General features: G+C 36.0%; 1 protein-coding gene across 8 annotated transcripts in view; it reads right to left on the bottom strand.

The window, feature by feature from the left end:
* The window catches only part of PHF3 (PHD finger protein 3), a 50,743-nt gene that overhangs the window by 10,775 nt on the left and 13,111 nt on the right, over positions 1-26,857 (bottom strand). For 3 of the 8 annotated variants that reach the window (XM_040552999.1, XM_040552998.1, XM_040553004.1), the window contains 9 exons: positions 22,228-22,389; positions 19,291-21,097; positions 8,954-9,281; positions 7,566-7,743; positions 4,277-4,427; positions 4,000-4,156; positions 2,908-3,024; positions 852-980; positions 267-396 (listed from right to left, as the gene is read on the bottom strand). In XM_040552999.1, coding sequence (XP_040408933.1) covers positions 267-396; positions 852-980; positions 2,908-3,024; positions 4,000-4,156; positions 4,277-4,427; positions 7,566-7,743; positions 8,954-9,281; positions 19,291-21,097; positions 22,228-22,369 — 3,139 coding nt within the window. In that variant the 5' untranslated portion in view covers positions 22,370-22,389. Of the gene's footprint in view, positions 1-266; positions 397-851; positions 981-2,907; positions 3,025-3,999; positions 4,157-4,276; positions 4,428-7,565; positions 7,744-8,953; positions 9,282-9,399; positions 13,105-19,290; positions 21,098-22,227; positions 22,390-22,637; positions 22,729-22,950; positions 23,107-24,474; positions 24,608-26,857 lie in introns of those variants that run through there. The other 5 variants (XM_040553002.1, XM_040553000.1, XM_040553001.1 and 2 more) reach the window with 5 other exon arrangements.

Genomic DNA, 26,857 nt, shown 5'->3' with positions numbered 1-26,857 from the left:
ATAGACGTATTATTTGCTCCAATATGCCCCATCCCTGAAGATGTTCATGACCACGCTGGATGAGGTCCTGAGCAACCTGATCTAATGGAAGGTGTCCCTGCCCATGGCAGAGGGGTTGGAACTGGATGATCTTTAAGGTCCCTTCCAACCTGAGCCATACTATTATTTCTATTGCGAATCAATGATAGCACATACACTCATAACAAGGATTTTCCTCTCTGCCTTAGTGCATGATGCATTTAAATAAATGTGCTTCTCAAAATTACCTATGCAGATTTTGCAGTTAAGATCAAAGAGATGATTTTTGTGTTGACTTGTGGTGTCTGGAGTTGCAGATTCATTTCCTTCTTTATCAGCTTCCTCTGACTTCTCAAACATCTTTATCATATTAGGTTCCTAAGGAAAGACAAAACATTTATTTCAGTTAGCTTTTTTCTTCTGTTAATTTTCCTAATATTTCTGTTCATATTCCTTCGCTTTATTTATGGTGTTTTCTTCCCTTCAGACAAAATTCTCTCTTCAGGTCTATAACCTAGAAGTTATCAAGTCTCTGTAACCTAAGAGACTATCACAAAATCTAGAAATGCATTAAAATTTTGCATAGTTATTCCTATATATATATTTCTTCACAAAAGATTCAGTGTTTCCTACTGTTGTTTGAATTCATCATCTGATCATGGACACAATGTGGGAAAAAAAAAAACACCAGGACATTAAGTGAAAGTCAGTAGGGATAAAAGAAAATTTCAACTCAAAACAGACCTAATGTAGTCACAGATCTTAATACACAGCATATTTGGTTCATGAATAAAATGGTTGTAAAGTGTTCTGTTTACGGTTTTGTTTTCTACCTGAATTTCCATAACTTCTTGTTCCTTCATTGGTGTTTCACTTTCAATTTCTATTTCTCCTTTGTGAGTAATTTTTGTGATAGGTCTTCTTTCAACTTCCCTCTGTTCCTTCTCAATCATTTCAATTGTCTGTAAAAACAGGAGGTTATATATGTGTGTACGTTCATATAAAAACAACTTGGAAATTAGTAAATGTAACAACAGCAATCAGAAAACTCTGTGGGTATACAGTATATTCTTATTTTGCAAGTGTCAAGCAGTTTCATAAAGCAAAACCACAAGTAACAGGTCTAAAGAAAAACGCATTAACTCTTTCCCCATAATTATAGGAAAAACGTAGGACACAAATACATATAGATTTACATAATTTTCCAAGAGCTTGATTTTGAGTACATAAACGTTCTACCTCAATAAAAACATTTAAATGTACTCTTAATGCATATGCTAATTCTGATCAGGACTGCTACTTTGCTCCAACACAAAGAAGAAAACATACACCACTATTTCTAAAATTGCTTCTTAAATCAATCTCTTAAAACATCTTTACTACTTAAATCAGGAACAGTTTGTGTTGGCTGTCCCCAACACTTTAAGCCTGATTTCATTAAGAAACAAGGATTCTATGATTACTTTAGCTGTCTGACAAGTACTTAGTTACTTTTGAACACACTAGAAAATTTTGGAAAAAAAGCACTGTGAGCGACAATCTTAAAGTCTTCCTTAAACAGAAAAATGAAAAATACAATCAGATGAAACAATCATTGTTATTTATTTTTACATGTTGCATTATGTTTCTGTGTAATATTTGAAAACTTCTACAAGCTGAAATATTTAGGACCCTTCAGTAATTTTTAAGCAGAATATATTTTTGTTTTGAAGTTGTCCCTCAGAGCAGTAGGGTATTGTGTTGTTTATTTTCAGTATTTTACTGTTGTTTATAAAAATAGAACACACGTAATAAGGATGTAATGTAAAAGATGAGCATTAGATAGAAAATATGGGCTTTGAGAAAGGAAAAAACAGGAATAAATAATGTTGCAAGGCAAATCAGTCTCTAAAATAGCATTTCACTGTACTGAATTAGGTATCACTAAACATTCTTTCACTCTTACCACACAGAATTCAAGATCATGGATTTCCACCTATTGTACAGAACAGTACCTATTCATTTGCAGCCAAACACAAAATGTATCCCAATTAACATGATACAAATTTTGTGCCTTTCAGTCCTATGCAGTGGCTTATAAATATCAAAGATTCTGCCAACGCAAATCAAGATCTTATAAACTAGAAAACTTGATGCTGTAAAACACGCATTTTTAAGTAGCCACAGTTAACTATCACTGGCTTACTATCATCAGTTAACTGACCAATAAAAAGAGTACTATTTAAGAAAAAGGCATCTTCTATAAAAAATAACACAGCTCTTCATATTCCTGCTTCACCTTTTAAACTATCAACGCAGCTACAATATAGCGTGACTTTCTGTTTCGAGAAAAGTAATAGCCAAAGTAACCTAATAAACTTCCTATACTTTATATTAATATTTATTTCCTTAAGATGACTTTTCAGACTGGCAGATCAAATTTCCAGCTTCAGATTTACTTCTTGGTGGATGAAATCTCATGCACCATCAATATGTGAGCTATAAAGACCAGTTAGGTTTCACTCATCTCAAGAGATCTCTCTACCTCTTTAAAAAAAGCCTGGTTTCTATAAAACCCCAGTTAGAGCTTTAAAATCTTATTGGAAATAAGGATAGACACAGAAGCCTGAACTCATGAGACAGAAAAAATGGAAAAGAAGAGCAGCAACAAAGCTGCATGGCAAAGAAAAATGCATTGTTTCCCCCTTTGGGGAATTTACTACTTCTTTCACTTCTGTCCTAATATTTCTTTTGGGTTTTGAATACTGCATAAATTATAGAGGTCCTCCTGATTAGTTAGAGTTGCTTTGCGTAACATGCATTTTGTTCTTCCCAAATACACTTAACCTGAAAACAGAATTTAAATATGCTTCAGCATCCAACTAAAAAACATAAATTGATAAATCTCACGTGTCTGTTTTCTCTTAGTCTCCAAGCAGCCAGTTCTTTGGAAGCCAATTCTTCTGGGCTCATTTTTATTAGATGGTCTGGAGTAACCTCTCCTTTCAGCACTTTTTTAAACAGTATCTAGAAGAAAAAAATAATTAACTTCTGCTGAGATGAAACAGCTCCTAATAGGAAACAAAGTAGAGAAGCAACATACAATACACTCTATACAGCTATATATATTGTTTGTAATTATTTCTCACTATCAGAATCACTACTAGATTTAGATTTTTAAAGATACAAACCTTAATTTCAGAGCTCCCTGTTTGTTCTACATCTATATATATTCTTAATGACCAGCTGCACAGTTAACCGTTGTTCCAAAAAGAGAAAGCAAATTTATGCCCACTGCAGCAGTAATTGAGACTTTTTGTAATATTAAAGAGGATGTCTATACTTCTTGACTGATATAAGTGAATCCTTGGGGGGGGGGGGGCGGGGACCCCATATAATTTGGGGGTATGAGCAAACAAGGCAAGTCAGTAAACCAAATTTAGTCTGCTCACACAATTTACAGTTGGTTATTATTAATATAGAGAGATTACTATAGGGAGAAACTAGACAAGGCATCTTGATCAGAACAAAGAAGAAACAATCAGAGCAATTGATAAAAAGTCAAAAAGACAGAAGTTGAAGAGGCAATATTGAATAATGAGCTCAGAGAATGCAGAAAACATGAGTGAAGACTAAGTGAGAAATCTGGGTATGAAAACAACAGTGAGACAAGCTACAGGACACAAACAAAAAAAGAAAATTATGGGGAAAAATACACATCAGTAGTAATTACAAAAATTTTGACAAAACAATACATTCACTACACTTTGAAAGCCCACTATTAAGTACACAGGGAGGAAAGAGATGAAGAATTAATGATGAAGAAAAAACAGAGCACTGAATATGCAAGAGGACAAATAATAAAGATAAAAAAACATACAAAAAAGTAATCAACAGGATTAATTGTGAAAGAATTAATAATGTACCCACACAGAACACTTTTTCTTTAACCTACAGCAAATAAAGGATTTCTGCAAACCATTGTAAACAAGTAATACATACATTATTTTTAGGATCTTTTAGGTTGAACATTAAACTTCTGTATTTGTTCTTATATTTTGAGTCAGTGTCCCGAAAAAAAGAAAACAGTTCTCTTTCAATTCTTGTGGCAACTTTTGCTGCCCTCTCCTCAGGAATCTTTAAACTGGAGTCTGTCAATCTGTGAGAAAACACAAGTACAAAAATTACCAAATACTTCCAAATAATTAGTTTCTTACCCTGTCTTCTGAAGGAATTGTAAACACAAATTAAAAATTTCATTTAATAAATATATTTATACCTTTTCATTAGAATTTCCTTAAGAGATTGCTTAACACTCTGTCTTATCTGATCAGCAGAAGGTTTGGAAGCTGGCACAGCTGGTAGATGTGTTGCGCTGATTGATCCTTTCTCATTTTTCTTTTTCTTAATTTCTTGTTTCTCATGAACACCTATCAAAATACAGAGTTAAAAACTGTAAGCTACACGGCCACTGCAATAAACAATTACCATTGCTGGATATCCTGAGCTTTTGTTTTTAAGCTTCTAAGAATTGACCTTCTAGGAGAAGGAATGGATTCACACATTGGATTTCTTGTGTTGTGGATTTTTGTTATTGGTGGTGTTTTGTTTTTTTTTTCCTTAAGAAGGACATAAAGCTATTAGAGAGTGTCCAAAGGAGGGCAACAAAGACAGTAAAGGGTCTGGTAGAGGGGAAGACGTATGAGGAGCAGCTGAGATCCCTTGGTTTGTTCAGCCCAGAGCAGAGCAGGCTGAGGGGAGGCCTCATGGTGGCCTGCAGCTCCCTCACGAGGGGAGCGGAGGGGCCGGCACTGAGCTCTGCTCTCTGGGGACAGCGACAGGACCCGAGGGAACGGCATGGAGCTGGGACAGGGGAGGGTCAGGCTGGGTGTTAGGGAAAGGTTCTGCACCCAGAGGGTGGTCGGGCACTGGGACAGGCTCCCCAGGGCAGTGGTCATGGCAGCATGACTACTGGAGTTCAAGAAGTTTTTGGACAACGCTCTCAGACACATGATCTGATTTTTGGGTGGTCCTGTGAGGGACCAGGAGCCAGGAGCTGGACTCGATGATTCTTGTAGGTCCCCTTCCAACTTGGGATATTCTACCATTCTATGATGCTATGGTTTTATATACTGGGACTTTTCCCCTTTGAATTTTCTTCTAACGTGCACCAAGATGACCATGCTTCATCTTCAGTGGAATTTTTACCCTGAGTTTTTGTGAGACAAACAATTGTTCTGTGAGTAAATTGAGGAAAAAAAAAACACGTGGGAGGCATTTACTATGAGCATATTAAATGTTACTTTAAAATAGAGTTTTCCATTAAACTTAACATTTCTGAATCTGCTAGCCATCAAAACCACTCCAATTACAATAATCTCAGCTGCTGGTTCAGGTAACAGACATTTTTAAACAAGGTTTATAAGGTTTGTATCATAACTTTCTAATGTTTGTCATAAATAATATAAATTTCTAATCAAATTACAATCACTTAACAACAAATTCCCTCAAATTTTAATTTTCAGAGTTTCAGCATGAGCATATCACTAATTCAGAATAGTAGCCTTCCTTCTATATACAAAACTCAAGAGAAAAAACATTAACTTATTTCCTTCTCTGAAAAAAGGAAACAAATTTAAGACAGATAAAGACTGAACAGGAATGCTTGATGGTAAACAACAGGGAAATGATTGGTAAGGTTAACAATAAACAATGACACTAAAAAGCAGTTAAGAGATTAAGATAAATGTGCCGCCTAACCATTTTTATGCTAATTGTCCTGAATGAAACTGCCAAGCCACATTTTGCACTTACCAAGTGCAAGGTCCTGCAGCTGGGCTGGGGCAATCCCAAGCACAAATACAGGCTGGGAGGGGAATTGATTGAGAGCAGCCCTTATGAGAGGGAGCTGGAGGTGTTGGTTGACAAGAAGCTTGACAAAAGCCAGCAATGTGCACTTGCATCCTGGAAAGCCAACCGCATCCTGGGCTGCATCAAAAGAAGCGTGGCCAGCAGGTCAAGGGAGGTGACTCTCCCACTCTGTTCTGCTCTCCCGAGACTCTCGGGGTGCTGCACTCAGCCCTGGGGCCCCCAGCACAAGGAGAACATGGAAGTATTAGAACAAGTCCAGAGGAGGGCCACAAAGATGATCAGAGGGCTGTAATGCCTCCCCTACGAAGAGGGGCTGAGGGAGTTGGGCTCATTCAGCTTGGAGAACAGAAGGTCTGGGGAGACCTTAGAGAGGCCTTCCAGTACCTAAAGGGGGCCTACAGGAAAGCTGGGGAGGGACTCTTTGTCAGGGAACGTAGTGACAGGTCAAGGGGTAATGGCTTTAAACTGAAAGAGGGTAGATACTAGGAAGAAATCCTGCACTCTGAAGGTGGTGAGGCTCTGGAACAGGTTGCCCAGAGAGGCTGTGGATGCCCCATCCCTGGAAGTGTTCAAGGCCAGGCTGGATGGGGCTTTGGGCAACCCAATCTGGTGGGAGGTGTCCCTGCCCATGGCGGGGGTGGGGGGGGGGTGGGGGGGGTGGGGATGGAATTAGATGATCTTTAAGGTACCTTCCAACCCAAGCCATTCTGTGATTCTATGTTTAAAAGTGATCTTTAGATTAACTACTATTCTGAACTCATCACAGTGACAGCATTTTGCCACCTCCTAATTTAATTAACATATTTTAGAATAATTCAAAGATATCATGGATACCAGACTCATTTAAACTCCTGCAATCTGCAGTTAGAAAGGATGTCAGCTATTTTGTGACTCAGAATTTCAAACAGCAAAGTGTTTGAAGTTTAAAAGATGCCATTACATTTAACCCCAACATTTTCGACTGTTTTCTTCCACAATTTTTTTAGGATGTCAACATTGGCAAAAGACCAGAAAAGCGGATTTTTTTAGGACATGAATTCAAAACTTGAGTTTAGGATTTAAAGACACAGTTCTCACACGGAATCTCACTAGCATTGCTGCTGAGATTTCAAAGCCAAATCACAAGAATTTCACATTATCATGAACTTGGAAGAGTAATGCCTTCTGGAAGGGAGCTGGGGGGTGGGGGGTTGTTTGCTGTGAGCGAAAATAGGTCCCTTCTACCTTTCAAATAGAATTGCAAACGAAAATCTGATGGCTCGGTGTGCAATATAATGTTCCCCTTTGATATGAATTCTGATGCAATTATTTATCAATTTGTGCAAAAGAAATGAGTGTTTCAAGGTACTACTTATATACCGGTATCAACACTTCTATGCCCATTAAGTGCTCCTACTATTTTATGGAAGAGTGCTACAAAGTTTTCTACAACATGAAATTAAGCTTAATACAGATGCACTTTTTCTTCCACTCTTGATAATGTTATCACCGTCCACTATTCAAATAGGAAACATTTACCTGCCAAAAAAAGTTTAAAAAGAAATGAGAAATGAAGATCATAAACATCATGGGAACAAACAGCTCTCCAGATCACCATCACTTGCACTATGAAATGCTTGAAAATTGATACTATGGAATCATCATTCTTCACTGTACACGTCATTTACAGCATGGAGTACTTTTCCAAACTTCCTTACCTGACTTGGTGGACTTTTCAACCATGCTAAGGGACTCTTTACTAATTTTTTCACTTTTCTCATCTGAAGATCGCCGAGGAATTACAGCAGTTTGTGTTGCTTTTCTAGTAGGAACATGTTGGCCTTTTTTAGTATCTGAGTCTCTGGATTCTGACAAGTTCTTCCCATCACCAGATTCCTGAAATAGACATTTATATACACTAGCATGCTACTGAATGCTATAACGAACCACTATATAATTACCATGCATTTTCCCAAGTTTTTAAGTATACGGTATAATAAACTCCTCAGATGTATATGCACCATTATGTAATGTCTTCTAAGAAGTTACTGAACAATATCCCAAATTGCTACCAAATATGATTAACAATCTCATTGAAAAACTGGTCCAAGACACATCACAGGTATTTTGCAGTTAAGCTCCCTGTTGAAAAACACTATGTTTTCAGCTGTTTTAAAAAATCAGGGACACCAATGAACTTCTCTTAACCTGTTTTAGGCATGTATCCACAGGAAGTCACATATGATCAGACAAAAATTTGATCAAAATTAAACAGAAGAGTTCATGAATCAGAATTACAATAATACTATAAAGAAAAAAGACAGAAAGGATCAGTGATGACCGAAGTTATGGTGAATATAATACCATATATCAAAAGACTAAGGAAGTTTAACATAAGCAAGTCACCACACTGCTCTTGCCAGTTACCCTTCGGTTAGTAAAAAGAAAGTAGAAAGGTCCTAATTAATGTGTTACATGTTTTCTTCTAAAACGCTGTTGTCATATAGAAATTTAAGATTTATGCTTTATGTAATATAGCAAATTGACAGATGCCATCTAAATGTGATTAGAATTTTGAAGGCAAAATTTGCTAACTTCTTCAAAATATCACTTATGTAAAATACAATATTCCAATCTTCCATTGAACCTCATATACACTGTTTATAAAGTGACCATTATCAGGGTCTGGAGAGACAGAAAAAAAATATTTAACATAATATTCAAAAACTTCTGGCTATCCTTTACTCCTAGACCTGTGAAAGTCTATAGTGTAGTAAACACTTATTCTATTACATTTTTCATGTGTTCCTTCCCTGTTGAAAAGGGTTACGAGCTGTTTCTAATCATGTATTTTGCTTATTTTTAAACAGGGAAATATATAGGTGAATCTACAATGTATGACATGACTGCTGCTCAGTGTAAGACAGAATGTACCAACAGTATCTCAAAATAGCCAAACCTGTCTGAAAATAACGTAACTCTGATAATAATAGAGAAATTTTATATTAGATTCAAAAATGTTTGAAACACAGTATTTTGGATGACAGGGATTTAAAAGGAAACCTCCTGTATCTCCAATAACTAAAAGGAATTAAATGAGACTTACCCTTCTGAAAATTTTGACTTTGTGCTTCCCTGCATCTTCTGTCTGCTTTGTTTTTTCAGTTGTTACATTTAGATTACAAGTAGGTGCTTGCTTTGACATCCCTGGTTTTTCACATTCAATTGCTTTTTCTTCTCTGTGACTTTCAAGTTTCACTTGAGTATCCAGTAGACTTTGATCAAAACACTCTGCCTTTTTGTCTTCTTCAGCACAGCATTTCACACACACATATTCTTTATCTTCTTCACCCATCTGCTGTGCTTGAGATAGACTCAGTCCAACACAATCACCATGAAACCAGTCATCACACCTACCACAGCCTACCATAAACCTGAAAACAAAGTAAAATACAGGTTAATGTCTAACTAATAATAATAAATAGAAAGCAACAATTTAAGAGAATATATCATATTCGGTTTTATTTGTACATGTCAACAATTTGCTCTTACCTGAAACATGATTTTCTTTGTAGCTTTACATCCATCTCCAGCCTTACGACATGGTATGATCTTCCTGAGAAATAGTTTTGTTTTTTTTTTTGTTTGTTTTTGCCTTTTTGCAACAGTCCAAGAGAGTACCATAACCTCATAAGGTGTTTGTAATCTGCCCCCAAACCCTACCAACAGAATCTTTCAGTGTATTATTAAAACATATGCAGAATTTATTTTTTTTTAAATCTCAAAACTAGTAAACTTATGTTTGAGAAAACTTGAAAATTTTCTTGCAGGAGCATACTATATTCATATTCCTTCAAATGCGATTATCATCCTCATAGAAGAAACGTATCAACTGATACAACGTTCCATAGCAGTAATGGATGTTTAATTATTTTGACAAAATTAGCACAGAAAGAAAAGGCCATTAATAAGTTAGTTGATATTTTACACCATATTCCTTAGACTATTATTAGTAAATTATATGCAGAAATTTGCCTTTTATTCTCTTTACTGGTGAACTTGGAGACAGGAATTAGGCTTCTAGCTATATCTGGCCAGCTGGCAGCGATTAGGTTGTTTGCTTGAAATAAGGTACATGCCACTGCTGTGTAGCTCAGCTACTTTATTCAGAGCTAGTATTTATTTAAAGAAAGTTTCAAATAAAAAAAATAGTATCATTTATATCACACTTTTCATCTCACAGTCACTTCAACTGTTTCATTGTTTTTAAATTAAAAGTAAGTTTATCTACAGGTTGCATTTTCTAAGTGTTAAGATCCCTTAGTCTAAAATAAAAGCCTAGTTCTGGCAATTTTGTTAAAACTATTTGAAAATGTTATTAGGTATCACTAGTGCCTAATTGCTCTGAAAGGTACAATTTCTCAGTAGAATTATTTTAGAATTATTTTGGAGTAAAGTGAAATTTCAAAGTTAAATAGATTAAACACCTCCACACATCTGTTACAGGAAACTTAATTGGCAGTATTTACTTTTCAACTAATTTCTTATAAAACTGAACATACTGTGATTACTGAAGATTTGCTTGCAAATGATGTAGAAAGAGCTCTTGCATTATCCATTTGCATTCTTTTTTCTGTATCTTTTTTTTAAATGTACCTTAATGTTTAGCAGAAGGAAATCCAAGACGACTTGCAAGTGCATTGTGAAAAGTGTGATTTTGTTAATACTGAAAAATTATGTACAGAACTATTTGGTTTTAATTCCATAGAAGAAATCTGATCTGAAGTTTGTAGGACTATTCTAAAGAAGATTCCTAACCTGTATATGTTGCTGTAAAGATCAGGACCTGCTACCTGCTGACTTACCTACTTTGTAATACTGTATGGTTTGGCAAAGTGTGCTTATTCATTCAGCAGAGCTGTAGATGAACTCTCCAGGTGGTTTGGTACTGACACTGTATTCAAGAAACTACAGGTATCTCAAGAGATGAAAAAAAATCTTCCTAGTCTAACAGCAGAAGTTTGAAACACAAGAGCAGGAAAGAAGAAAATAGCAGCTTTATGTTCTGTTGTTGCTTACCCAAAATAAATCGGGATTAAATCCTGAAGTAAATAGAATCTTTTGAGGCAAAATGAGTCTGATAAGCTTTAAAGCTCCAGCTGTTTGAGAAAAAGGTCACTTCCAGCTTTAGTAGCCTACACTCCTGTTCATTAGATTTAAAGAAACTGGTTTTTATAATCTAGTTTGTGAAGAAAGCTGTTTTCTGATTTTTCTCATTTTTATTTTTTTTCTGAACTACAAGTACATTTTTGGTGTTATTCATGAGAAACAAAAAATATCTGGCTATCTATTCAGTAGTTTCAATTATGAAGGTGTAGGTACCTTCAACTTTTGTCAGGATCTCCATCTTTTCACATCAATGTCCCAACAAAGCTAAAAGATACATTAATGGTAACATTACGGTTAAGTGCTTCTGACAGTCTTGCCACAGGAACACCATAATACTCTTAAGTACAATAGGAAAACAAAAGAGAAGTGATGTAAATTTAATACAAAGGTGATTGTTCCTTGCTGAGAACCTAAAGCCAAGCGTGATGGTAGGAAATATAGCATGAATGCCCATTTCACAATTGCAAAGATCTACAAGAGGATGTTTAACATCCTGCATCACTGCCAGAAAGTATTACGAAAACTCTGTGGATACCAAAAACTGGTTACAAAAATTCCAAAGTTTTCTACAGAGTTGATATAAGACCAAAAGCAGTCAAGTACTTCTTGCTTAAAGGGTATTTTGGTGTGCTAATGAATGAATGCCTTTTGGTTAAAAATTGAAGGAAACCAAGAATACACCATCTCAAAGCCACAAATGGTACTTATGTTTTTAATAAAAAAATCATTTTTTCAGTTTGTAAATTCAGGTACTGCAAGCTAATTTGTTAAATGAGCAGGGCAGATTACGACCCTTAGCAACTAAAATTTTGATTAACATTTAGAAAATTGTCTGAATTTACAAAAAAAGCAGAAATGAACTCCAGAGACTAAAACAGACAAAGTGCTGTACAAGTCCAACTTTAAATTGACAGCACATGCCATTTTCAGCTTTGCTCACAAACAGTAAGTTGGCAAAAGGGATGGTGTGTGTGATATGAGTAGAGCACCAGATAGGCATTCAGTCTTACATCTTTATTTTCTGGCCTATCAATAATAGAATTGAGACACACACTCACCCCTCCTCCCCCATAACAAAGACTTTACCTACTGTGGACAGTGTAAAATCTGTATTAGAAAGGTCTGTCCCATGTGTTTATCGTCTTAACTATGTAAGTTTCAGGTTCCAAGTGATTTTTTTTCTTAGTAGTTTAGCCTTGTTGAACAGGGATAATTTAAGGCAATGAAGCAGAACAGCAGAGGCAGTCTTCCAAGAATAAACTGATTACTAGCAGCCAACTTCACAGATACTTACAAGTATGTTATTTTTTTTCTTTCCACATTCCTTGCAAATAATAAAAAGGTAAAGAAAGAAGTGTAACAAATTCTGCTCAGAAACAGGTAATTCTTCACTAAGAATGTACACCAAGATAGACAGATGCCATTCAAGCCATCTTAAGCAAACTACTGAAGATGGAATGTCCATTTGGCTTCATTCCCGTCTTTACAACAAGGTTTCAATTGCTCTGTATGTAAACATGCACAATAAAACTTGGGATTCAGAAACCAAAGCTATGAAGAGAATCTGGAAGTGTCCACAAAGCCTGTACTATAAACAGAATTTAAGCGTTTACAGTCGTTTTGCTTAAACCTTGTTACACATAATGGTAATAAAAATACCAGTGCTGCCTGCCTAAAACTTTCACTGCTTTCACATGACTCATGACATGAAAGACTAACTTCCAAGCTGGGAGAGAACATACTGATTTTGATACATGTAAATAATCCTTTATACCATAAGGCCACTTTTACATCTTTTTCTGTTTCACTCATCTGCACACAAAAACGCATTTATGATCTGTAACAGTAATTGTATTTGGAGAACAGAAAAGTGACAGCGCAACGCTCAGATTAAAAAGGGGCATCAAGGGAAACTGAAGCCTGGCTTGAAGGATCAAAGATGTCCTCTTGCACAGCTGTCAGTTGTGACTGAAGAGGTTCTGATATCTTGGACTATTTAAAACACCAAAGTTTCTGAATGTAGATTGCTTCAAGTTTGATGTGCAGGAGTTTTACCCATGTTGTAAGGCTGGATTGGAAGATGTAAAGCTGAAAGAGAAAGAAAAATGTGTTTTAAAATATTATATCATGCCAAATTCAATAAAAGATTAGCACTCCTTTTACTTGTCTTTAATAAGAATAGTTGTTTGAGAAAAATCTAAGAAGAGCTGACAGGTAACAGCAGACACTATTATAGTTCACTGGGACTTTTACACGGAGTATGTCATTGTTTCATTCTGTTTCCAGAATTCTTGGCAGTCCCCACATAACAGCATAAAAAGATGTACCTTAAAGGCCATAAAGGAATGGATCACACAATAAAAAGAGACAATTAAAGCAAACCTTTCACCATCTCTCTTAGAGATTGACAGACTGTCTTTAGTATTATTTTTGGTAAATTAAATTCATCCGTGAGATGAAAACACTCAGGCTTGAACCATTTATTTTCAAAATACATAGGCCATGTTTTTAAATTAACTTGCATACTTTCAGTTTATAGAGCAGTAAATTTTCAGAGAAATTGATTATCATGAAATAACATTTTAAAATATGGGCAGAAGCCCTCTTACTCATAAAATAATTGTTTGCTGTAAAGCTACAGTTACAAGTAAAACAAAAGACAAAAAAATCGGGAGCTGTCAGAATAGTTCTGTGTGGGCCACCAATCAGCATTTTAAGATTTATTAATAACCTAGAGTGCACTGACACAGAAAATCATTTACTTCAAAAATAACTGTTTCTTTTTAGCTCTTTGCATTTGGCAAGGCATAAGACAAAAACCTGCAACAAGACTCGAATCTTAACAAAAAAGCCTTGATACTTAAACTATTTAAAAAAGACACTCTAACCCTCAACTCAACTAAGAGGATAAACTATTCATGCACTTTTTAGAAGTTCAGACTTAAATATTTCTGCATCTGGCAAATATGGGGCATGCTTTAGGCACTAAAGTACTATTCTACATTCCCCATTAACAGTACCGTTAACCAATCTTCTATAAAATCTGTTGTAAATTTGTATTAACTATTAGCATTATAACTGTGTCCCAGCTGCATTGATGCTACAGTCCAGCCAACCTTAAGGAGAAACACTACATGGAGGCAACTGTGTTTCCTTCAGCTAAAGACATTCCTAAAAGAAGGAATGAGTGACAGGCTTAACCTTTACCAACCCGCTTTATTCCTCAGAGACTGTGGAAGATATTCACAGCAGCTTTAGTAGAGCCTATGTTCCACACCACTGAAGTGGCATGGGCTCAATCCAAAACTCAGTGAAACAAGTGGTTACCAAGAAAACGTGCAGTACCTTGTTATCAGAGTACGTGCACATAAGCAGTTTTTCTTGTTCACCTTTAGTACAAGTTTAATACAGTTGTCTAATGATTTTTCAGCTTTTGATTTTCAAGAAACAAGAACAAGCTATCGTCAAAGAAACAATATAATCATCTATTTTTACGTGGAGTTTGTAGCACAGGAAAAGACACTGAAAACTCTTACTTCTTCAGTATCAAGTTTCAGTACCCAATCTTTTATACAATACAAGCTTCTTCCTTAAAGGCATACGTTTATTTGTTTTTCATGTTACAAGAGCCTCTCCAAAAAGGAAGCAAACAAGGACACAGGTAACCCTGTGCTCCCTGATCTGAATGTAAATGAATGAAACAGGCCCAACAACAGGAAAACCAAAATCCTTGAACTTCTCCAAACCTTGAAAAAATGGGTAAAATACATCTCATAATATTAACCACAAACCTATAAAAAAAGTCATTAAAGGCAGCTCCATTAACAAGTGGTTCTATATACATGTTGCTGGATCAGTTCTGTAAACTGCATATATAAAAATATTTTATATAATTATGTATTTCAGACAACTTGTACTATCCATTTTCCTGATTACCTAACACTACTGATATTAACAATAATTCTACCAATATTGCAGCACAGCAATATAATGCATATAAAAACCAAGTTATAAAATGGTACGACTATAAATATGAACACTGGAGTCCTGCCATTCTTTAATTATATATTACAACACTGTGTTGCTTATACTGTCATTCAACTTTGCTACAGCTCATGTATAAGAGCTTTTAATGTTGCAAGGCTTTTCAAAGTGGAAGAAAGCAGTAGGAGGGAGAAAACCTGAAAGCATCATCCATGACTACAAATTGATGACATCTCACATAACCTATAGTTTAATATACTCATACTACACAATGAACATGTGTCAGAACTAAAGCATCGTAATTATTCTAATTACTATTTGTTATGAAGAATGTTGTCACAACAATGATTCATGCACTGTTTATGCATCCACCCTTAAAAAGCATGTGCGCTTAACTTAAGGGTGGTTATGAGTTCAGATCCTTAATCTCCTTCCTCATCCATTCTTTTTTATATTAGTTTACTGAAGTACAGGCATTATTAAAAAATCCTAATAAATTCTACTATAGGTAAAATTTTCAGATTTTTTTTTTAAACTTCATACACAAGTCTAAGTAATTATTACATTACAGTTGTACAAAAACTTTTTGGTGATTCTCTGTATGCAAGATGAGGAATACTGTATTTTTGCTATACCAACTTCTGCACTTCTCAATTGCCTTTTACAGCGTTACTAACTTTTCTTCCACCTTAAAGCAGAATTGAAATGTGGGGAAGAAGACGACTATGTAAAACTCCAATTTTACTAAGCTTTTCTGCGAGCTCTGAGAAGGCCTGTTAGTCTAATCACACAAACTGCATGGGCAAATACCAAGCAACACCAGAACAAAAATAATAAAAACAGCACATAAAAAGAGCCCCTAATTCCCACAGTCTATTAAAAAAATTAATAGAATTGTAGAAATCAAAAGACGAATTCACCAGAAAGCAATTAAAAGTACAAGCTTCCTTTTGCTTTCTACAATGCTTTCTAGAAGATTTGTTTAAAAAGAGGAAATCTCAAGTTCTGATTAATAATGCATAGTACATATGGAACTTCTTCCATTAAAAAAAGACACAGTGAAGACAAAGGAGAGAATCTGCAAAACCTCAGTTAGGTTTTGTCTCTCTGCGTAAGAAAGGAATGAATACAGCCCACCAGCCTGTACAGAACAAATACCTACAAAGAAAAATGGAGAAATTTATATTATGGGCCTTTACATCAGAAGGATGCATATGACACATACAAGAATAAATCTTGAATTAGCAAGTTTCTCACTATCTGCAGAGCATCTTCATCTAGCTCTACCTAAGAAATGAAATATTTTTCTTTGACTATTTTTAGATATCTTCAGTCTGTCTTCAGGAAAACTAACTATTACGTTTGTGATAAAGCTTACTATTTTCAATATTACTAGAACTCATTGAGAAGTTGAGGTAATAACTTCAGTCTGTAACATTTTTATGTGATACACATATATATATATACACACATACTTTTCATCTATAGATGAATGAAAATTTGTGTGTTATGTATGTTACTAGCTGATGAGAAAACATCTGACAGCAGTATTGGAACACAACGGCAAAGTTGAAAGAAATATTGAACAGGTAACACCAACTGAAACTTTGATCTAAGCAGAGAAAATGTTTCAGATGTGATGAAAATTACTACCTACAAAAAGATACATGATAGTTATCTGACTTGCTGAGAAACACCTGTTTTAGTTTTCACCTGAAAGAACAATTACTTTTTTAGTTATCTTGTAAAGGTAAATCTCTGAATGGGAATCAGCAGAATACATCAAGCAAACAGACTGTAACAATTTGCCCTTAAGCCAAAGGCTGACCACCCACTCTATGGGTAATGGTGATTACAATACAGCTATGTTGGTTCCAGTTTACAACCATCAAGGCAAGTGGAAAGCAGAGCACGAATAATCACTGTTCAAAACTCAGATAACCAAGAGAAAATGATCAAATCTATTAACATTAAGAAGCAGGCATGCCTCTTATAAGAGAGGGAACATTGTAACTTGAAAAATTTTTCATCATGCAAGTCACATGTTCGCAAGAAAGGACTTTCCCAACCAAAATCAGCAGTGCAAGGTAGGTGTTCTTTGACTTTGCATGTGAGCAACAAATTACAGCTTGCATCCCTAAAGACACAAATTGATATGATTTTTTGAAGAGCTGATTCTGAAATAAACTAATATTCAACAGTACCATCCATCTTGCGCTGTTCTTCTAGCAGGCACACGAAGATCACCCTGGGGCTGAGAGGGGCCTATGTAAGCACCCCCTTTGGGGATTCTATACACAAACACGGCTGACGAAATGATCTCCACACATTTTCTCCAACCTGAATCAATTCTCCAAGCTTAATATTACATTAGCAACAAGTTAGTGGGTTTGTGTTTATTGCAGAGAATATAAAAAGGTTCAAATAACTACTATTTTGCACCCTGAATTGTAATGTTTCATTATCATATGCACATCATTTCCCAACTCAGGGCTGCAACTTCAGTTCAACTTAATTTTCTACAAGTAATTTGTACTACAGTGTTTACCAATATCTCCAAAGTATAAATGACTGAGTGGGATATAAATACAAACACTGTTTCAGATCTCAGCTCTGCTCTTTGCCATTTGTTGAACTTATGCCATTTTAAAATATTTGACTCTCACACTCTTCCTTCTGCTTTTTCCTGTACTGTGAACAGATAAATAAAGGAAACAGGCTCGTTATTACAGAAGGGAAACAAATTCCTTGAAAAGCAATCCACAAAGTGAAGGGGGGGGGGGAACCAAAAACACAACAATTAATGCTACAGTAGATTTTCATCAGTTTGATATATTTCCAAGTGATGAAAATATGAAATTTGTCATTTTAAGCTTTTTGTACTGTATTGAAAATGTTTGCTTGTTCTTGCTTCAATAATTAAACAAGTGCAAGTACGCTAAGACACTTCAGATAAGGTTTGCTCTCTTGTGTCTTAGCGACATGAAGTTAAGGTTACGAATTTTTATTTGTAGCACGCAACTACAAAACGAAAGAAATTTGAATAAATAAAAAATCATTTTTTAAGTGTCAATAAAAAGTAATGGACCATCAGTCTTAAGTCTCTGTTATTAACCATGAGGCTCAATAAATATGAGCTTCCTCACTCCACTAGCATGTCTCTATTCCACATACAAAAATTCTTCATTTACATTACAGATATCCTCCTACATTTGGAGGATCCAGTCTTCTCATGCTGAAACTGCTGGTTGTGCCTGCCAACAGTTTTGTGGCACAGATTTTGATAAAGAAAATCTGAACAAGTGTTATTACAAAGGTAGGGATACCAGTAATCACCATCTTTGGCAACTCAAGGGCTCTCTCAAGTCTGACTTCAAGTAGTCATCCATGTGTTATAATGTTCTTCTAGGAGCACTAAGACCTAGCAACACCAAATTGGTTTGCTGAACTTATTCCTGTACAGTAGCATATCTGCTGTACCTCGTTTTCTGTATTTCACTTTGATAAATGGACTAAAATATATCAACTGAAAATTACTTTAAAAGAAAAGAGCAGCTTGGCAGGTAAATGCACAACATCTTGGATTGATAGCTCATTAGTGGAATATAATAACCTTTTCCAGTTCACTTACAGTGACAGAGGAACATCAACTTCATAGGCAACCTCAGTATTAGGTTTAAAGACAATTTCAGATATGCCTACGTGGAAGTTTCATAATCCCCCCCTCATTGTTTTTTCCCTTCCTTCCCCCCCCAACTTCAACTTCTTTGTTACTCCTGTTACATGAAAGCCTGGCAGCAATGATGATATCAGGAAAAAACAAATCTTAACCTCTAGGTACTAGAATCACAATTCTAAATGATAAAAACAGATGCAATCAACTATTCAATTCTTTTGATTGATGGCAATCCTTTAACTTAAGAGATCTCTGGAAGGAAGGAAATAGCAATCTGGAACACAGATATCTTAGTCTGGTTTCTTTTCTGAGAAAAAGAATGAGTTTAGAATACATAACGTTACAACACAGTTGCAAATTCCTTGAGAATACACTCATGTAATAAAACATTCTTAGTAAAAGTTTATGGCCAAACTCATTTCTAATGATCTATTTAAAAGACATGTATGAGTGCAAATAAAACCAATTTGCAGTATAACACACAGGATTCCATTACAAGGCTTTTCCTTGTACGCTTGGGTACCAGCAGTAAGAAACATTTGGTAAGAGGAAAAAAAAAAAGTATCTTCTGAGACCAATAATAAAGAACTCTGCAGACACAAAGCCACACACACCTGTTGCCATGTGGCTTTTTGCAAAAGCCACACTGTTTGCTGGGCACCCAAACATGTTTACTTTCACTAGCAGAGGTATGTTCCAAGCCTTCCCGTTTAACAGTTGAAATGTTATCTGGAATAAACAGTGGAGGTTCATCAAGTGAAAGACTTTTGCTACTTCTCCTCTGGCGAGGCTGAAGATTCTTATCAATTCTTTTTGATTTTTTTTCTTTATCATCCTCCTTCAGATGTTCTACCATAGAGGCATCTTTTGCCTCTGACTCCTCCTTTGTGGAGCTATTTGTTTTTAGCACAGTTGTAAGTTGTTTCTGGGCTTGCTTCTGACCAAGATTTGAAATATGGCCTGATACTGGGTGCACAGAGTGGTGAGTATCTTTAGAACAGCTTTGTTGTGTAGCAGATTTGTCAATTGCTCTCTGAATTGACGACTTCTGTCCTTGCCCAGAAGCCTGGACTCGGGGTATTTTCTTCAGCATTGTATTGGTCTGCTTTTTTACTGTGGTCCCTGAAAGACAACTCTTGGTTTTCAAACCAAGGTCAGATTGTTTCTTCCTAATTTTAACAGGGTTGTTTGGATGCTGATGACTCTCTTGCTCATCTGCATTCCGCTTCAGACTTGCCGGAGATGGACTGTGAAGACCTGAAACAGCAATACCAGCTCTTGTTCTTGAATTCCTTGTATCTTGTTGCACTGTACCTGATTTCTGCCGAGTACCTGCAGTCAGATTTTGCTTATTCTGTACTGCAGATTTACTATGCCGAGGCCTAATGTTCTTTTCACATTTTGAAGGAACACTAATTTGTTTATCATCATCCCGAACTTTTGAGGTCTCAGGGCCTTCTACTTTAGTACTGCTGATCTGCTGCTGTACATCTTGGCTTGCATGGTCAAGAACAGTGCTTTCTAAAATGCTATTTCCTGGGTGAGCAGAAGCAAGCTCCTCACTTTTCAAGTCTTTATTATCAAACTCTGTACTGTCCAGTAATTCCTCTGATGAACTTACAGTTTTCTCCACTCCCTTTCCATCATCTACAGGCTCTGTTACACTTTCTTTTACTGACAATGTATTTTCATCAGGAAATTCCACACTATGGGAATCTAATCTACATTCAACCCCCTCTTCTAAAGAGCCAGACAAATTTGGAAAGGTCTCATAAATTTCACTTGGATTCACACAAACACTAGATGGATCATTAGTTTCTCCAGTTATCCCACTTTGATCATGTTCTTCTGTTATCTTCTCCAATTCATCTGCTTTATTTTCAGTCTTTTCTTCTGCAGAAGTTTCAGAGCCCACTGAATCGATCACATCATTAGCTTCATTTTTAGCAATTTCAGTATCTGCAGATGCTGAACAAACTGAATCAACATTCCCAGACTCAGTCTTTGTTGCAACATCTGTTATTTCCTTTGTTTCTCCAGGAGGAGTACAAGCTCCTGGTAACTCAGAACAACTTAACTCTTGGGATATTTCTTCAACTTTTGCCTGCTCAGGGGTTTCGGACTTTACTTCATTCACCTCTTCAGGAATGGGAAGAGGCTTTGTATTACTTTGGGAAGCAGTTGCTGCTGCTGCTGCTCCTTCTGTCTGTCCTGATCGTCTTGTACTACGCCTAACTTCTTTAGGATGTTCTGCTTTCACAGGTGGGGCAACATCTGCCTCTTTAGCTGGACTTTTCTCTTGTTGTTTCTGTCCTGTTTTGGGGGCAGATCCACTTTTTACAGATGATTTCTTGGTACTGACAGGAGGTGCAACATTTGAACGCTTGGCCAGTGTGCTCTGTCGCAAACTCCGTACCGGTTCTATGAAGGTAAAGAGAAAGTGTCTTAGCTATACTGTGTACTTCTATTTGCAAACACAAGACTAATCTAGAATAGAAGTGATTGAGCCTAATTTACCTTACTGGACACAAAAAGAATCTTGTTAATTAAACTTAATGAAAATTAAAAAAAAACAGTTTGAATGGAAAAAAATTGTTACTTTTATGACTACTAAAGCTCTGAATAGCATATGAAAAAAACAAAAGTACCTCTGGTGATAAAAAGACAAAACCCACTCTACTTTTCTAGCACTCAACCTTTTCTACTCTTTCTACTTTAAGTAAAAATTGCATAAAGTTATATTGTGATAAATAGAAATGTGAATTTTACAAAGTTTTTAGAGAACACAGTATATGAATCTGAAATCCAGTCACATTCTCACTTAATGACATCTTTTACAATAATCAATAAGCAATAATCTAAGTAATAATCAAATTTAAGTGCATTTTAAAAGTGTATTCATCAGCTTTGTAACACAGGCTCTTCCTTAAATTCTGATTTCCCTATTAATTTTATCTTAGCTCAGCCTACTCGTTGGGGACAAAGTAGAGCTGTCAATAACTCCACCTGTTCAACAAGTTTTAAAAAAATCCCTAATTATAAACAATTAGCTATCACACAATTTAAATATGTGAAATAACTATTAAGCATATTAAGATATCCATATGAAAGACTTTAGAAGTGCAATTACTGTAACTTTAAAACAAAAAGATTACACACAAATCAGAACAAACAGAATTAAATTTTTAATTAGAAATAAAGAGCCATGCTAACCTAATTTTCCAATACCCCTTGAAAATACAATGTGGCTTTGTTAAAGAACCACAGTGCTAATCTGATTTAGATAAAGGGAACAAAATTTCAAAAACATGTTTGAGAACCACAGGCCATAAGGAAGAATATTTGTTATAGAGGAATTCAGATTGAATAGCACTCCACTGATGCCAAACCCTAGCTCCAGTTTATAAAAAAAAATGTAAAAAAGGAAGCACCTGTACTCCACACAACCAAATACTAAAAAATGCTTAGCATTTATGATTATTAGGAAGGGATTATAAAAATTTAGTTGATCTTGAATGTGCAAAAACATACATCCTGTATTGAGTGATCACCTTGTGCCATTAAACGTGGTGACTTTCTTGGTGATGCGACTGACGTTTCTTCTAAACGACTCCTCAAATTCCTGTTCGGTAAAGTTAACTCATCTTCATCGATGGTGTCATTTCCACTCTCTTTAACTCCCTCTTCATCCATAATATCATCAAGACCAATAACTGGAAAAACAAACAAGAAAGATCCTAAAACTTAAAATGAACAAAAAGTGTTGCAACTGTAAGGGTGAGTAAGGCTGGGGAAGAAACAGGGAAAAATAAATAAATTGGCCATCTAAAAACAAAAGGAAAAAAAATGAAGAAAGGCAGGACAGAAAAGTCCCATGTGAGGCAGTTTCAGTGTAGAAGAAGCTATCACCCAAAGCTTAAAATTTCTGCAGATAGTCCTTACAGCTTTTTGGTGGACTCACATTTTTATTGGTTTTGGTTTTTTGTTTTTATTTTGGCACAAGAAGGTCCACGGTCTTAGAGGATCAGCTGTCCCTCACTGCCCCTTCTCACCTAAGAAAAAGTGAAGAAAGGTAAACAGTAGAAAGAGCTGATCCGGAAGAGCAATGAGTATAAAAATCAGTTTTCTCATAAGACACAATTTTAAAACTGGAAGTCCCACCCACCTCACATATCTCCATCTGGAACCCGTTTTTGGAAGGGCATGGAGTGCAGCATGCACTGGTCTCCCAGCCAGAGTCAGAGAACATTGTCAAATTCCTATCCTCCACTAACCTGAGAAGGATCCCAGAGGTTGCTCCTGAAAATAGGTTTCCTAAGAGGCAGTCAGGCCACTGTACCAGCCATTCTCCTCACTTTCTCTAAGTTTGGTTCTGCAATGGTAGCCTCTCCTATCCCAAGATCCTATGTGTGATTAATGAATCCTGGTCCCTGTAGGATGCGAAATTTGTGAGATCAGGCCAAACACCCAAGCGATTTTATAAAACATGTAGAAGGGTCTGACAAATACAACACAGACTTCCAAACAACCAAGAAAGCCTATTCTTCACTATCCCAGCACCAACTCCAGCATTTTTAAGGCAAACTAACTTACACAACAGAACTAAGATCTCTAAAAATTTCTAACAATTATTTTCTTAAATTTGCTTTAATATATTCATCTCAGAAATTAAAACAAGGTAATAAAAATTAAAAATTGTTAGAATTTTCAGCTTGCCTCTGAAAACCTGTCAATTTCTGCTTCAACTCAGATGTTTTCACAACTTAAATAGAAATTCTCTTGTGAAGCCACTGTAATAATGAGCATAGAGTAACAAAAAACAGTAGTTATAAAACACCGCTAAAGCCAAGCAGCGATGAATAATCAAGTCTATCTAGATTGTCATTCAACCCACAGTCACATGACAGAGATTTTACAAAAAACACCCGTTAAAGGTCAACTATTAGAAAGATTTTAAACAGCCTCAAAGTAAGGCTGAGCTTGGCACCAGGTGAACTTCATTCTGGTCCTCTGTACTTAGACAGCTGTCAGGAGCTGAAAGCTAGAAGTTTCTTCAGCTAACAACTTACTGTCACTCATTTTATTTTAACCATATCATTTAGTTACTGCATTGTATGCCCCAGTTAGAGGAAATGTATATTTCTGGCAATTACTGGCAGCTTTCTCTTTCCAATCTACAGAGCTATCTTTATGGGTGTATTTGTACATAGATATCACACACCAGCTGCACCGGACTGATAAATCTAGTGTCAGTCCACTCATCCAAATGTTTCTTCATCACTTATTTGCTACAAGCTACATAATGGGGAAAACATGACACTAATTGCTCTGTCAGACTTTATTTTCCCCTAAATATGCAACGCTGACCTTTGTCCAACACAGGACATTGAACAAGATGGATCCTAATCCTAACTCAGGCCACCCTTCCTGTGTTCTGAAAGATTACATGATTACGTCCTCCTGACAGCTCCGCACTTTGGTGTGAGCTGACTTACTGCAACAGTGATCCTACAGAACATGCAGCTGGTGTTAGTGTACAGCCTGTGACAAAGGAGACCCTTATGACTCTTTGGTGTAGAACTACACTAACTACTGAAGATAACACGAAGAATAAAAACTACTCAGACAACTTCTGAAACAGTTCTGGAGCTGATTTCATAGATCACTAAAGCCTCGGGCTTTACATGTTCTTGCACAAGTTAATTCATTTACACACCCTTCATTAACACAAGGGACATATTCAGTCTACTATTGACAGACAGTTTGAAATATCAGAATTAAAGTATTTTCATACTTACAAGACTCTGTGCTGTAGCTTTAATTTTATGGATGAGTTTGAAGCACAGAATCTTGTTTATTTCAAACGACCTGAGCTACAACTCAGCTATTACAGCCACATGAGGCAGGAAGAGGAGAAGTCAACACAGAACCCTGCTGGGAAAGGAAAAAGTGACAAGGAATAGTAATAGATACAGAGAAGGAGACTGGAAAATTGAATTATGAAAGGGAAATGGACGTAGAGATAGGAATTTGGAATGACAAAACCACCAAAAGCAGAAACAGACAGAAATAAAACAACAGAAAGAGATACGGATGATGTTAGTAATAAATATTTATAGAAATTAAGACAGAGGCATAAGTGATAAATAATCACATAGGAGGAAGGGGAAAAAAACATCAAAACTGCATACAACTGAAAAAGCTGCAAAAAAGGAAAATACATAGAGACTGTGACCCGTATCTTCATGCGTATACAAATACACACGCTTGAAGAAGCACTACTGGCTATCACCTTAATATATTGAGACTGTTTTCTGCAAAGTACTTAAATTTCCAGACTACTGTCTCACTTTTCATACATGTCAAGCAATAACAGAAGAACACATTAAAAATATTTGCAATTTTAAAGCAGAATTTTCCATGTGTTAAAACAAAACTGTGACAAATTTTTATTTCTTCATTGATATATAATTGAGGAAAACAAGCCTTACTTGTTGGAGGAAGGGAAGGGAAGGAGAAGAAAATACCTAAAATATCATCAAAATCCTTTAAATGTATGTATGTTATTAACATATGTCTTCCTTTGATTATCTTTAGCCAAAGTTATACAAAGATATTCAGATTTTTGACACACTGCTCAAGGTAAATTTCAAGTGTAGAACTAAAGTTCTCCTGTAGATATCAGCTCTGGTTTTCTTTTGCTTAGCTAACCAGATGGAATAACATTCCACTGTTTCTGCTCTGTACTGTTGTGAATGCTAAAGATCCAACCTCCTTCCATTCACAGAACTGATCCAAAGAAATAACTAAGACTTCAGAAGAACGTACAGTGGGGAAAACTGGTAGTTTGTTACCTACAGACAAAAAGCATGCAAAATAAACATTTTCCATGTTCTCAGTATGACAGCAATATAACAAATTTAAATTTTATACAGAAAGGTTACTACCTTGGTCACAAGACACTGTGCAACTGTTCACAGGGACAGCTTGGAGGAAGGAAGGCAGAAAGAGGTAAGAATACTGAGAAACCATAAAGCATTTGGGGTTGCAATCGAGAAGTTATATTCAAAATCACTTCATAAGCAGGTAGAAAAAATAGATGTACATCTGATTTTAGTGAAATGAGCATCAAGTGCCTAAAACAGAAAACAGCTACAAAAAAAAGTTTTTATAGTCAGAAAAATCATTTTGGCTCCGAAGATTTAGTAGATGATCACAGTTTTAGCAGAGGTAATGCTGCTTTCAACAGTACTCATGAACACACAGGGTAAAACTGGGAAGAACAGACTGCACTCGGGGGAAACCCTTTTCAAGAAGCAATCTAGAAGCACAGGAAAAAAAAAATGCAATTTAAAAGATGTCCCCAACAGTCTTTGTACACTCTCTTATAGGGCCAGTCCTCCTCATCATTTATTAAAAATATCTGATTGGATAAATATAAACTGGTAAAAGTTTAATTTTGCTATGAAATCCAGAAACATCTCTAGATGATACGCAATTCAAATGCCATACCATCTACTACACGTATAATAAAATCAAACTGCTCCAGTAAATAACAACCTGAAAAGCTACATAATTTACGATAGCTGAGAAATGCCCAGTTAGTATGATTCCTGCTTACTTAGTTTGATTTTGACATATATATGCATGTGTGCATATATATATATATATACACACACACAGAGAGACACAAATATACTGAAAAAAACAAGGGAAGAGGAAAATCCCAAATCTGGGGCTGTTGACCAGGAGTCGGACAACTTTTTGCAGCTTAGTGGCAAATCACCACGTGATTTGTGGTGAAGGAAACCATATGATCTCAGCTATCAAGGGTTCCAGCCTGACCTGCCATGCTCACAAACTTATAAAATTAGTGCATAAATTTCCAGCATGCCTTACAGCAAGAAATAACAGAACAAAACAGAACACCCCCCCATCACTAAGGTACCAAGTCTGAAAGAAGGTGCTGCTCTAAAGAGTTAAGTCATATTCTTAACTTCACATTTTCCATTTCTGATTAAAGAAAAAGGATCAGAAGGAAAAGCAAAAACAAACAAACAAACAACAAAAAACATGCACACACACCACCCAAACATCAAAGATAGCCAGGAGCTATTCCACATAATCTACCTGTGTTGATTACACAGCTCTTTGGAGAACAAACGTCTTACCAAACTGATG

Source organism: Cygnus olor, chromosome 3 (genome assembly GCF_009769625.2).
Source record: "Cygnus olor isolate bCygOlo1 chromosome 3, bCygOlo1.pri.v2, whole genome shotgun sequence".
In the NCBI taxonomy this organism is placed as follows: Eukaryota; Metazoa; Chordata; class Aves; order Anseriformes; family Anatidae; genus Cygnus; species Cygnus olor.
This window is presented reverse-complemented; position numbering and strand designations above follow the sequence as displayed.